At 48.6% G+C, this 13,281-nt stretch overlaps 1 protein-coding gene across 2 annotated transcripts; it reads right to left on the reverse strand.

Annotated features, from left to right (window-relative positions):
• Positions 1 to 2,415: 2,415 nt before the first annotated feature.
• On the reverse strand, positions 2,416 to 12,057 carry LOC122381339 (uncharacterized protein C14orf119-like). Of its 2 annotated transcripts, none has more exons than XM_043365379.1 (3): positions 11,938 to 12,057; positions 4,853 to 4,991; positions 2,416 to 4,632 (listed from the first exon to the last, which is right to left on the reverse strand). In XM_043365379.1, the coding sequence occupies exon 3, from the start codon at positions 4,451 to 4,453 to the stop codon at positions 3,959 to 3,961; it is 495 nt and encodes a 164-aa protein (XP_043221314.1). In that variant the 5' UTR covers positions 4,454 to 4,632; positions 4,853 to 4,991; positions 11,938 to 12,057; the 3' UTR covers positions 2,416 to 3,958. The 2 variants fall into 2 exon arrangements, with proteins under 2 accessions (XP_043221314.1, XP_043221316.1); XM_043365381.1 differs by lacking the exon at positions 11,938 to 12,057 and adding an exon at positions 5,684 to 5,701 and having other exon boundaries at positions 4,853 to 4,992.
• Between the last annotated feature and the right edge of the window lie 1,224 nt (positions 12,058 to 13,281).

Here is a 13,281-nt window from a genome sequence, read left to right on the forward strand (position 1 = left end):
CAGCCGCGACAATAGGGGAAGTTGGGGGAACGCCGAATACTTTTTTCTGACGCCCGTAGCACACAAGGTAGACAACATAAGCTATTCTTGTTGGCGTCATTCGAGAGGCCAGTCTTTTGCCTTTCAAACATACCAGGCGCATTTGATGAATTCGCATACCGTTAAGCGCACAAACTAAAAATATCAAAGAAGTGACTTTTTCGGCGTTGCCCCGGACTGCGGGGAAAGCCGAAAATGGGAGAAATGATCTACGGGGAATGCCGACATTGATGTTTTGCCATTTTATCTCAAACTTTATCCAGAATTGATCAAAGCTGACACGCGCTTTAAGAGCTTGAGGACGCGGTGCACACTGAAAGTTATAATTGTGTGATATAATAAGAACATGCCAGGTAAATCATTCCTTATAGGTAACAGGCCGTTGTGTCGGTTGAAAGTGTAATTTGTGTGACTAAAAATACGCGTTGCTATTCTACAGCAGTAAAGTCCACGTAGCGTGCTTTCAACACGTGCGTAATCGCACGTTTTCGGCATTACCCCAGCCTGCCATACTTTCATTTGCAGGCCCATAACTTTTCAACGTGCTGTATAAATTTCAAATAGGCAGCACACTTATGCAAAGACATGCTAAAGATTGCTTGACCGAATTGGCCAGACAAACGGTAGCATAATGAGTGAGAAATGCAGCTTCAAAGGCGCATGTAGTACAAGGGAAACGTACCTTGAAAACGCTCTTGGCGCCCTCACAGTCGAAGTATTCCGAATGACGACTCGTAACAAACATGCGATAATTGTAGTCACTTAAGCTTCAGAGCATCACTGACAGGTGGCATCCATGTCTTACGGTTTTCGAAATATCTCGAATTTCGGCTTTGCCCCAACTCCGGCATTGCCCCAACTTCCCCTATAGCCGTTCTGCATTGTTCTGCGACCATTTTGGCATTTTTTTACACACAAAAAAAAAACAATTCTAGCCTTTGGGCACTTTATACTTTAATTCACATGTCACCGATTTACATGAGATCTTGAACTGCGAATCGGCCGCTGCGTGTCGCACCGGTTCAAACGCCCATATTTTTCCGCGAAGCTCTCTCTATAGGTAGCCCAAATTCGGCGAAACGGCGAGGACGGTCGTGCCAGCCCCTCCCCCTGCCCCTCCCATTGGCTGGGCCGTAAAACCGACAGATACGGCGGCGAGCTTTAAAATCGTACCACGGTAAAATGCCTCAAGTCATTTTATGCCTTTTATTTTACCTGAATAATGATTGACGCACTGATGTGCAGTCCTTGACTGGCCATCTCAGCTCCAGGTCCTCGATAGGACGTAAAAGCTCTAAAGAGCTTTTGCTCTATAGAGCTTTTGTTTTAGATGCTCCTGCTATAGCAGGAGCAACAGTCGACCCAGGGCTGGAGAGCACCTTTGAATGGCACAGGTCCACCTGGTCCAGCGCATTTCAAACGATCACAGTACCCGAAACGCCCCTAAAACGATCAATCTTATAACTTTTTCCGTGCGTAAGTGTCACATGTCAGCCTCAGAGGGCCCAAAGCGAATTCAGGGGACTCCAAGTTTGTCTTAGAATCCCTCTCACCACGCCGATCTGCGTGGACTGGGGGTTAGTTCCCAGTGTGTCCGTGGGGTCCGGATCCCGCAAATCCAGCACAGGATCTCCGGCCCTGAGCCAACCGTGCTGGACCATCTGGTCCGATTGCTCAATATCAGAATCGAATCATAACGGGCACAATCGGTAGAAAACGAGAGTAGAATGTCCTAAATTATAAGCAAACTATGGCTAACGTCAAGCATTGTCGACCCAGACTCCGTCCAGAACAAGCGACTTGGATCGACCCCCCAGCCCTGTGAGCAACAGAAAGTTACTGGGCAGCATGCTACCTATATAGGAGCTTAAGCAGAATGCATACAGCCTTTCTTAAAAGAGAGATGATAGCTTTGCTATCAAAACATCAGCCGTTTTTATAGTGACATAATGTTCCAGATCAGGTTCCAAGGCCGCGACCGGCCCACCACCTGTCCCATGGTTATCCCCTCCGCCAGAATAGATGACGCTGCGAACGCTTACCGTCTCGAAGTTTTCCTTTCTGCCGCTTATGGCTGTGAAGTGAGATTAGTACCTACCTACAGTCTACACACACAATACAAATTTTGGTTCCTTCATTCCTAGAAGAATGCAGCGTATAAATTGTATTTCATAAATGCCCGTGTTTCAGCAACGCCCAACGCACGAGCTACGCTATCGTTGATGTTTCGGTTCATACTGATGCCAGAGTTTTTCCCCCATTCTCTCTCCGCTGGCTCTACACGTGAAAGTTCCTTCCATTCCTTGGCTTGGCTCTACTCCCATTTCTTAGTTTCCATACATATAGCCTCGACCCCCCATCCAGGAAACCAGCTCGTAAAACTAGCGAGTATATTGTGCATACGCCGTTATCAAAGTTTCACATGAGCTCGCTGATACTTATTCGAGTAAGTAGAGTACCTGGCACAATCCATGAGAACAAAGACCAACTCCCTGCCACAAGAGCGCCGTTTCTGCCGTCCCTCACTGGCAGCAGAGACAGCGATCGCTCCGCTACACTACACTACACTACCAGTGCCCCACGGCTACAGGGCGGGTCATAGCTCAGCGACCGGCGCCCCAGAGGGCCGCTACCACCACCGAACCCGGCGGTCCCCGCACCTACCGACACTCACAGAGGCCGGACGGAGACCGCGCCGGCCAGACACACAGTGGAGAGTAGACACAGAGTCCAGAGTCCGAGTCACCGAGTCAATGTAGTCCACTGGTGCGTGGCTGATTACTGCTATATCTACTACCCAACTAAGCCGCCCAAACGAGAAACCCGTGTAGGGCCGAGAACTACGTACGAGATAACGTAATACCAATACACGTAAACATTCCGAATATCGACCGCGTCGCCATAAGGAGTGGCACAGCTGCTACATGGCCAGTTGAGATAACCATTCAAGGGCCGACCCGTCGTGTATAAGATACTGCGGCTATATTACACGACGGCGGTAGTTCAGTAAGTGAATAACAACGCGTCAACGAAAGCGCACAGGCTATAAATGCCAATAATAACAAGATCAGTAAGAACTGAAGACGCTTGCAGGTGTTCAAAGCGCATAGCTCGCAATTATGCGACTAACATAGAGGAACCTAACTGGCAAGACGTTACAGTCGCTCAGCGTACACGCTTTTGATCGTGGAAAAATGCGAAGCTGTTGCAGGAAAGCGCTATGCGAAACAGCGATCTGGAATGTTCGGTCGATTATTATCTGCGGGCGAGGCTCCGCCCATCACATAGTGATTGTCTACGGCGTCGCCTTTACCTTTCGTAGCAACCAGCTATCGCAGCTGAGGCCGTTGTAAACGTTACCATCGGCTGAAGTTCATGTCCACCGAAGGCCCAACAGCCAAAACGTGTTTTTCAGAATAGCATTCCCAAATCAGATCACCTCTGAAAAACAGCCCGTTTTTGGCTGGCAGATGAGACAGCTGTTGCAGGGCTCAGTCCGCAACAGCACGGTACACCGAGTCTCAATCTACTCTCACCATTATGCCACGAGTAACTCAGGCAGATTGGCACTCGTCTGCCTTCCTCTCCCGCTAGCAAACGGAGCATAGCACCCGTCACTGCTAACCCGTCAACCCAGGTTCATCAGTCAAACCCCACTCCCGCCGCGTAGACTTTCTGGCTGCCCCTCCGATTTCAGTTGACTGACCCTCAGTCCTCATCATCCCGCCTTACACCACTCCCTGCCCACCTATCTCAGTTCGCAGTCCCTCAGTCCGCAGTCGCTCAGAGCTCAGTCCGTCAGCCATCCTACCGAACTCAGCCCACTGTGCCCGCCTTCAGTTCCCAGTCCTCCCGCCGTGTCCCCTCCCCCCTAAATCCCCGCTCACCCTGCCTCCAGGCCCCTCTCGGCGCGGCCCGCTCAGATCTCCGTGGGCGTCAGCTCGCTGCTCTGGCTGTCGATGCTAACATCCTCAGTGGCCTGCTCCGTCTCCGGCGCCGCCGGGTCCTCTGGGGTCGTCGCGTCGGGCGCGGCGGGCTCCGGGTCGGCGCCGTCGCCGTCGCCGCCGTCGGTCGGCCGCTCCTCCCCGCAGTGCGGCTCTGCCAGTGCCGCCTCCAGGCGCCGGCCGAACTCGGCGTCAGCGGCCACCAGGCGCGCGCGCAGCTCGGCGCGCTGCTCAGGCGTCCAGGAGTCGGACCACTCCTGGAACAGCTTCACCTGGCACTGGAAGATGGACGGCGGCCGGCCCAGCCGCTCCAGGCCGCCGATCAGGCCGTTCACGTACAGACGCGGCTCCAGTTTCTGCGCCAGCGCCGGCGCAAAGTCCTGGCGCTGCAGCTCGCTCCAGGCAGAGAACCAGCCGGTGACGAAGCTGAGTTGCTGCGGCTGGCTGTAGGTGGCCGAGTGGGTGGTCATGGCTGCGACGGGGCGGTGCGCGCGCGGAACTGGGGCATAAACTGGGCGTCGGCGATGTCCAACAGCTGGAGGAGCCGGTTGCGGGCCGCGTCCGGCCACTGCTCGAACCAGGTGGCCAGCAGACGCAGCTGGCACTGGAAGGTGGTGGGCGGCTGAGTGACGCCCAGTCGGCTGACGTCCTGCCCAAACAGGGTAACGGTAGGTCAGCTTAGACAGGGCAGCGACCGGGACAGGAGTGAGACAGAGAGGCTACACAGTACACATCCTGGCCAGGTGGAAGCCAGGGGGAAGCCAGTCAACGGTTTGGTTAGGAGCACAGCAGATACCATAAAAAAATACATATAAGACAATAAATGGGTAGTGCCACAAAAAGCAGACTCCACCAGCTGGGGGACTAACCAGAGCCAGAGACTCGACGCTGTCAGGCACCGCCTGGGCGACGAGGAAGTCGATGAGCTGCTGCCTGCACTCGGGTGACCAGGAGCGGTACCAGGAGGCCACGCACTGCAGCTGCTCCTCGGCTTGGACCATCCAGCGAGCTGCCAGACAACGGCGCGCCGTCAACGACCGACGCCTCAGCGGGCGCTGCCGCACCGGCACGCTCAGTCAGGGCACAGAGGTATGTGTTGACATTAATATACAGAGCAGTATATTATAAATAAATGTGGGCACGAACACTGGCTTAGGGCCAGAAATAGGCTAACCCCATCTCTTGAGCCTGAACCCAAGACGTTATAGCATGCTTGCACTTATTTTAACATATTTGTCATTACATGATCCTAAAAATGAGATGGCTTATTTAAGGTAAGCATTTTTTTCTTTTTGTCAGTAATTTGGTGCCGTGCAGATTTAGTGTAGCGCGGTGCGGATTTGTCTTGGTGACGACTGAAAGACATATTAACGGACCAGACGAAGTAGGTGAGGAAAATCGAAAAACATTGGTGGAGCTTCGACATGTATGTAATTCAGTGCGCTCTCAGGTCTAAATGAGTGTGTGGTGGTCAGAATAGACTATGCCTGCGCTGGTGGTCCCATCAATCATGTGGGTCGTCGCCTGCTGTGACCCAGGTAGAGGCTAGTAGAAATCACCGGTACGCAGGCTAATTAGGTAGGTAGGTACTCGAACTGGCTCCTCAGACAGAGGCTAACGCTAATCACAAGCACGTGCGTTCCCTCCCCCGAGGTTTGGGGTGGCATGGGGCAGGAGAGAGATGATGCAGCCCGACTCACGTTTCCACAATGTCAGTTATCCCCGGTAGCAAGTTTGCGCTGTTACAACATGAAACGCACCCTCTAGGCAGGTGATGTCACAGTTACGGCGGTTGGGTTATAGCAGAGCACAGCCTATGGGAGGACCTGAAGACCAACGCTCTGAGACATCAAGCAAATAAATAATAGGTACACTGCAAACGATTAATCGGGTATGTTCAACGTAGGTACATAATAAGTTCCGTCAAAAGAATCTGAGGTTATCGCGTTATGCAACATTGGTAAACGAGATGCGTTCCTTAAATGGCGGTGTCAAGTACAGGATGTCCCGAAATTGATACGCGGTTGTTTTATTCTTAATAAATTATAAAGTAGGTACTTGAATTTGTTTCACGGTTTATGCGTTATCATAGCCCCCATTCAGTCGTGTACACACTGCCTTTTACGCTCCGTCGTGTCACACATCAGGCTGTCAAAAGTCTCCTTTGAAACTACGCCATGCCGTTTAAACGATCTGAAACAGCGTCTTCTCTGAACTGGCCGGTGGAAGCTTGCTGAGCTCTTCTCTGACGATCGTCCAGAAGATTTGGATAGGGGACAGGTCCAGACTGTTGCCATGCCAAGCCCGCTTCTCCCAGATGCCTGGAAACCTCGCTCGGCATCACTCCTGGGTCTTCATGGCGTGATATATGTACTGGAGCCCTTCCTTGCTGGAAAATGGCTCTAGACATGTCTGGCAAAAGTTTGACTTTGGCTTTTAGCCATTTTCCTTTTTCCTCCGCATCTTTGTGGCGGCAGTCTTCTTCAGCACCTCGCTGACATAGTAGTCAGCAGTCACGGTCTGTCGTCGCGGCACTTGGTGAAGCTGGATGGTGGTGAAGGTGGACTTGGTTCACTGGATGTTTCGCCGTCTCGACAACGGACTCCTCGGAGCTGCCGTTGGGCCACAACAGGTCGTCGTGGCGGTTAGGGACTTAACCCGCGCGGGGCTGGGGTCTCCAGCCGAACGCGCGGGGCTGGGGGGGGGGGTAAATTTTACCCCCCCCCCCTGTTATCTCCCGAACTAATGGTCCGATTTGGAAAATTCAAACGCCAATCGAAAGCTCTCATCACGAACTACTAAAAACATGTACTTAATTTAAAGTTTGAGGTCAAGGTCAAGGTCAGGTCAAGGGTACAAATTGCAAGTTTCTACAGTATCGGCCTTGCACCGTAGTTGCCGAAGAATGGAGTCATGGACTGAGACTGATCACCCAAAACGTGTTCTTAGGCTACCAAGACAATATTCGTTGCATACAATATCATTCAGAGGTCAAGGTCAAGGTCAGGTCAGGTCAGGTCAGGTCGCCAAAAAACAAAATATAGAAAAGAGCATGTGCGACACATGTTTTATGGGTCATTTTACTCATAGAATTCAATAGGCACACTCAATAAGTGATATGGACCACCTCTGGATGAATTTCAGGTCGAGGTCAGGTTAAGGTCAGGTCAAGTGAGGTCAAATTTTGAAGTTGGTTGTTAAGGCCTAAAAAGGTGTCTATCTGATGCAGTTTTTCACGGCGAATCGAATGGTGCTATTTTTGTTTCCGTACGAGGTCTAGAACTTCCAAAAAAGTCGTTTTTCAAAAAATTTGTGTGTCGTGACGTCATAAAATTTTGAATAACTCCCACATTTTTGAACCGATTCTTCTAAAATTTGGTATGTAGGTGCACATAGACCACTTCTCTGACATATATTCCGGTTTTTTTGATAGACTCAAAATTTTGGATTTTATAATGATTTTCCCAAAAAAGTCAGTTTTTGGAAAAAAATTAGGCCAAAATCCAAAATTTTCAAAAAACCGAGATAGCCATTTGATAGACAAAGTAAAATTACGTATAACTTTTTTTGTTACGTCTTGATTCCTTTAAAAATGAAGATGCAAGCGGCGTTTGAACTTTTACCGTTTTTGAGGCGAAAATGGCGAACATGACGTCACTAAAACGTCAATTTCTCAAAAATTTTCCGACGGATTTCGCTCAAATTTTCAGGGAACGTGTGAAATTGATGTAAGAAAAGGTACTGAAAGTTTGGCGGCGCTGCGCGCCGCCGTTTTTGAGATATCGCAAAAATTCGCGAGGGGGGGTAAAATTTACCCCCCCCAGCCCCGCGCGGGTTAACCCTCGCCCGTAAACGGCGATCTGCCACCTTCGCCCATGCAGGGGGGGGGGGGGTTGGTGCGACCCCCCCCCCTTGGCGTTTGAAAACGGAGCGTCGTAGAGCTTAGCGGAAAAGACCAACGGATTGCTCTCGCCGAGATCTCGCGATTGGTGGTATATTTTTTGGTCCTAGGTCAACATTTGACCTACTTTTGACCGGTCAAAGGTCAAATTTTCGGAAAAATAGACTTTTTCAACTTTCCGCGGCGATTGCGGCAAAAACGGTGGGAGATATCGACTTGAAACCTTCACTATCGTGTTCCTTGATCAATTCTCTATCGTTTGGTATGTATTTCGTTTCCCTAGCTCTAAAAATGGCGCGTTGGGAGCGCCGGAAGTCGGCAAGGTCACAGTCGGCGGCAGAAATTCGAAAAATCAAAAATTAAATTTTTGAAATCTGATTGTATTTTTGGATTTGGGAGGTCCATTTGCTCCCTATAGAAGCTAATATTGCTGCATATTCTCATTGAGGTGACAAGAATTAGCAAAATAGTGGTTCGGGCGCTTTTCAAAAATAGTACCGGACGCTGTTCCTCTTGTGACGTCATAGCTCCGTGACCTGACCTGACCCGGTCAAGTTTCTTATACCATATGATAGCCAATACTTGCCCCAACATGCATGGGAAGTTTCATCACGATCCATCAACTGATGTTTGTACCACCGGCAGGAAACCTCGGGCGTTGGCACTCAGTTTGTGAAAATCCGGCCCTTTGTGACGTCATAACTCCGTGACCTGACATGACCCGGTCAAATTTTTTTTATCAAAAGATGCGCAAGGTTTGCCCCATAAGGTACCCAAAATTTGGCGGCGCTGCGCGCCGCCGTTTTTGCACTATTTCCGAAAAACCTCAGGGGGGGGGGTTGCACCAACCCCCCCCCCCTACATGGGCGAGGGTTAAGAGAGCACGAAGGGCACCTGGTCACCGAAAAGGACGCATCTCCAGTCCTGAATGATCCAGTTTGTGTGGGCCTTGGCGAAGTCCAGCTGCCTGCACTTCTGGTGGACCATGGTAAGCCAGGTCTGCATCCTGAGGCTGGGCAGCTTCAGCTTCAGGGTAGCCTTCAAATACCGGTGGGTGGTCGATTTGGATGCTGATTGCTGGGTGATGCCTCTCAGTCAGTTATCTTACCAGCGCCCATGTTGAACGATGTTTTTTAAAGATCGGCTTCGCAACCACGGTCTTCGCCACTCTGCTCCAGGCACTCTCCCGCTCTCGACCTGTGCCGTTCTTGAGTGTCTCTCCTGATCTTTTGCGGGCCATCCAGCGTTTAATTGTCGCAGAGTTGACGCCCAGTTCTCTGGCATCCTGAACCTGGGTCACACCGCCCTTGATTATCCCCACCGCGCGGTAGCGGATCGGTGGTTTGTGCTTTTTCGCTAATGCGGTCAGATTTTGCATTGAGCAGTGGCCAGTGCTGGCCCTACGATGGCAATGTGCTGAACTAAGTATCCAGTCAAATCTTTGTATGGCATTTCTCATTTCATTTTTCTCATTTGGCATTTCAAGATTTGTGGACTGGCTTGTCTGGTACTTTGTGAAAATTGTATACACAAATCTAAGGTAGTTACTAGTTAGGCTGGGTATATGTCAAGTTTAGGTCCTAACTACAATTGTGACGCTGTTGATACAAATATGAAACAGCAAAAATTTTAGGTTTTAGGTTAGGTTAGGTTGTAGGTTTGTAGGTTTTAGGTTGTAGGTAGGTAGGTTTGTAGGTTAGGTTAGGTTAGGGTAGGTTTGTAGGTTGTAGGTTGGTAGGTTGTAGGTAAGTAGGTAAGGTTAGGTCAGGTTTGATTATGTTTTTTTTTCTTTTATTTGCGAGACATATGAGTATCATTTTTGGATTCAGGATGTCAAATAATGTAAAAATATGAAAAATTTATCAATGAAATCTTCTTAGGACTTAAACTTGACATTTACCGTTAGGCTGTAGGTAAGGCTGTAAGGTTGATTAGGTTAGGTTAGGTTAGGTTAGGCTAGGTTAGGTCAGATTTGGCTAGTTCAGGATAGGCGAGGCTAGTTTAGGTCATGCCAAGTAAGGCTTGGAGAAAGATTTGAGGACAAAGATTTGCGGACAAAGATTTCTGCAAGCACATTAATGTGTTGACAAAAAAAAAAACGATGCATGGTGATGGGAGACATAATGGTGTTAACTAGAGTATTTCATTTAATTATAATTCCAAAAGTGCAGATATATGTACACCATTATAGTTTGCAATAGCTACTACAAACAGCAAAATGAATTATCATACTGATGCAAAACCATATAAAGCCCAGGCCCCGCCGCCCCACTGCAGTTTTCCATACAAATTTGCATGATAATGTGAGAATGCGATGCCCTTGGCAATGCCTGAAAATGTTCATAAAGCGCAAACAGATGCACCGAGCCACACTGTGGGACCTGAATTATCTCATGAAATGTCCCGCAATATCAGTAGGCGGAACTATGGTCAAGCGTACCCATTTTCGGGAACGCACTTTCGTTCCCATGTTTGGGAACGATAAACCCAAATATGGGAACGCCATGTAGGCATTATTTAAAACAAGAAAAAGAACTGTTAAATGACGTCCAAAAAATATAAAACGATCGTGAACCGCCTGATAGTTGTCTCAATATTGTTGGGAAAGAGTTTGATATTGTAAGGCCCATCGTAGTTTCAAATCGTTCCCCTATTTCTAAAGCAGTCCATCACCCGGGCCGCGAGCCCAAATTTGGGAACGCTCTCGTACACTGGCGTTGCAAGCGTTCCTTATTATGGGAACGGCGTACCCAAAATTGGGAACGATTTCACCGACGCCTTTCAGGGGCTCTTTTCATTAACAAGCATCACGTCCAACGCCGCAAATTATTGTTAACGCAACAATCATCAGATGACCTTTCCGGCAAGACCGTTGCATGTTTCGCCCGGTCTTCTGCGCTTTTATTCCCGTCGATCTCGCAGCGGGCACGCCCCCCTCTGCAGGATTACGTAATCCACAACGCTCAGCGATGTTCAACAAGGTCTTCCATACCTATATCCACCGTCCGCGCCGAGGGTGGAGACATGTCAAGCACCTGTCTGCTAATCACCGAGAGTTGACGAGCACAAGAAGTATCCAAAAATGGGAACGCTGAATATGTTACACCCTAAAAACACCTAGTCCCAATGAAAATCTAGTTTTTTCCTTTCTTAATGAGTGTAAGTGGCAAAAGGCCTGGTAGGATGGGCACGAGGTATGATCGAAATCAGCATAAAAATTATAAGTAAGCCACACAGAGCGACCTATATCAGAGAAATTCCCCCCAAACGATCATGCTTAGAAACGCCGAAGACAAAAACCACGCTCATGACGCTGCTTATAAAACAACGCTAAACAGCTAGCATCCAAATAAAATATGTCTTTCAGGGCTGATAAAATACAGCTGAATGATTTTAAACCACTGAAACTGAGTTTACAACAGTAGTTCGGTAAAATCACTGACGTTCCACGCGGTCGATCGCCCCGACACCAAAAGTCAACAATATTACCTCGGGACTGTCCGCGTGTTCGCTTGCATATGTCAGCATCTGGTGTCGCTAGAATGAAACTTCATAACCAGGCGAAAATTATTATACTTGACCTCAAAATGTAAAAAATGCTTCATTTTCCTTAAAATTGCATGTTAAATGTCGTATAACCCATATTTCCACCATTCTGTCATTTTTAAAAAATCATTAAAAATATCATTCCACGGTCAATTTCCTTGTTCCACGGTCAGATTAAAGATAACTTTATGGAGATTTAGTAGATACTTAAATCAGCGTGCACTTTTTTGAGACGTGATGCACTTTAGAGTTTTAGTGGGCGAACAGCCGAAAAATTGCCTTCCGTTCTCATAAATGGGAACGCCCGTTCCCATATTTGGGAACTCCGTTCCCAAAAATGGGAACGTTCCTATATTTGGGTACTCATGACCATAGTTCCGCCTACTGATATCGGTCAAGCAGTAACGCAAAAAAGTTCAGAATTCTTAACTTTTTGTGATAATGCGATATCGTGATATCGCAAAATCCCAGGAAAAATCGCGTAGTGCGTCCCGGGCTAAACTCACATAAATTTGTTCCGGAATTCGCCCTGTTACAACAAATACAGATTTCAATCTGTTTATTTGTAATTTGTGGTAAACCCCATCCAAAAACAATCCGACACCGTGAAACTCACACACGCGCGACCTTTTTTTTTTTTTTTTTTTTTTTTTTTTTTTTTAGTGGCCCTAACTTACGTTACCGGCCTCGCGAGGAGGGCGGCGACCTAACTACGCCGCGCAAAACAAACCGGCCGTCCTAACTAAGACCGGTGGCCACTTTTACAGCAAGACAACATGGGAAAACCCATATCCATGTACTATGCCATGAATATGGGAAAAAACCCATGAATTTACGTTAAGACACATAAATGACAGTGAAACTTACCGGTAAATTGATGTTTGTGAAGGGAGGGAAGGAGGAAGTTTGTGAATGGTAAGGTTACGAGAGTTTGATGACAGGAATGGTTTGAAGAGTGGGGGATATGTCGCTGGGAGGGATGGGGTTTGTGAATGTTTAAAGGGACCCTCCCACCTTAACATTAGTTTTGAGTTGAGATAGCCAAGTTTGCGGCCAGGCTCAGAAACCACCATTCATCCTGGTCGCAACGCCCGCAGCTTTATGGTGTTCAAGAAATTTCTTCCCTTTACTTGCAGGGTGGGACCAGCGTGGTCCCTATCTCTTAACCATTACGGGAGTCTGATGACGTCATCAGGCTTTCGAACGTCCGTCATTAATTTGACTAAAACGTTTTGTAGCACGCGGTGGTATATGCTGCTTTGCGCGCAACAAATGCCGCACTTTCAAATAAAGTCGCTAGGAACAGCGGAGATCCCAAAAAGTAAACAAAAGGAAAAGTCTAATATCTTGAAAACCGGTGAATATTTTTTCGATGAAATTTGGTAGATATTCGTTTTTGCTCTTTCTGAACCGAGCGACATCACTTTCATGCCAATTCATTAACTTTTTTGAAGGTGGGAGGGTCCCTTTAAGCGTCACGATGAAAGGAATGGTTTGGAGGATGGGGAATCTGTCGCTGCTGCAGTTGGCGGCCGACGGTTGTCTGTGGTCGTTCAACCCGGCCGCCGCCGCTGTTCAGCGGCCGGGGTCCGCTGGTGTAGCTCGCTGGGCCGCTGAGCCTCTAAGCCTGCTCCAGCGGCAGGAGAAAACCCGTCTGCCACCGAAGCTCTGTGTTTCGGCACCAGCGAAAAACCCGACCCATCCCGTATCACAAGTCAGCCTGGTGGTAGCGAAACGGGCGCCTGCTAACAGTCAAGGCCGTTAAAGTAGCTCTGAGTAGGGTGATGTTAGGACGAAATCAAGTACCAGGTTTGTCAATGTTGTGTCGTCCCCGAGAAGCGTCGGGAGGTC

The sequence above is a fragment of the Amphibalanus amphitrite genome, unplaced genomic scaffold (assembly GCF_019059575.1).
Source record: "Amphibalanus amphitrite isolate SeventyFive unplaced genomic scaffold, NRLGWU_Aamphi_draft 000118F_arrow, whole genome shotgun sequence".
In the NCBI taxonomy this organism is placed as follows: Eukaryota; Metazoa; Arthropoda; class Thecostraca; order Balanomorpha; family Balanidae; genus Amphibalanus; species Amphibalanus amphitrite.

Coding starts and splice junctions, on each gene's coding strand:
- LOC122381339 (XM_043365379.1), bottom strand. CDS start 4,453: ATGACCACCCACTCGGCCACCTACAGCCAGCCGCAGCAACTCAGCTTC.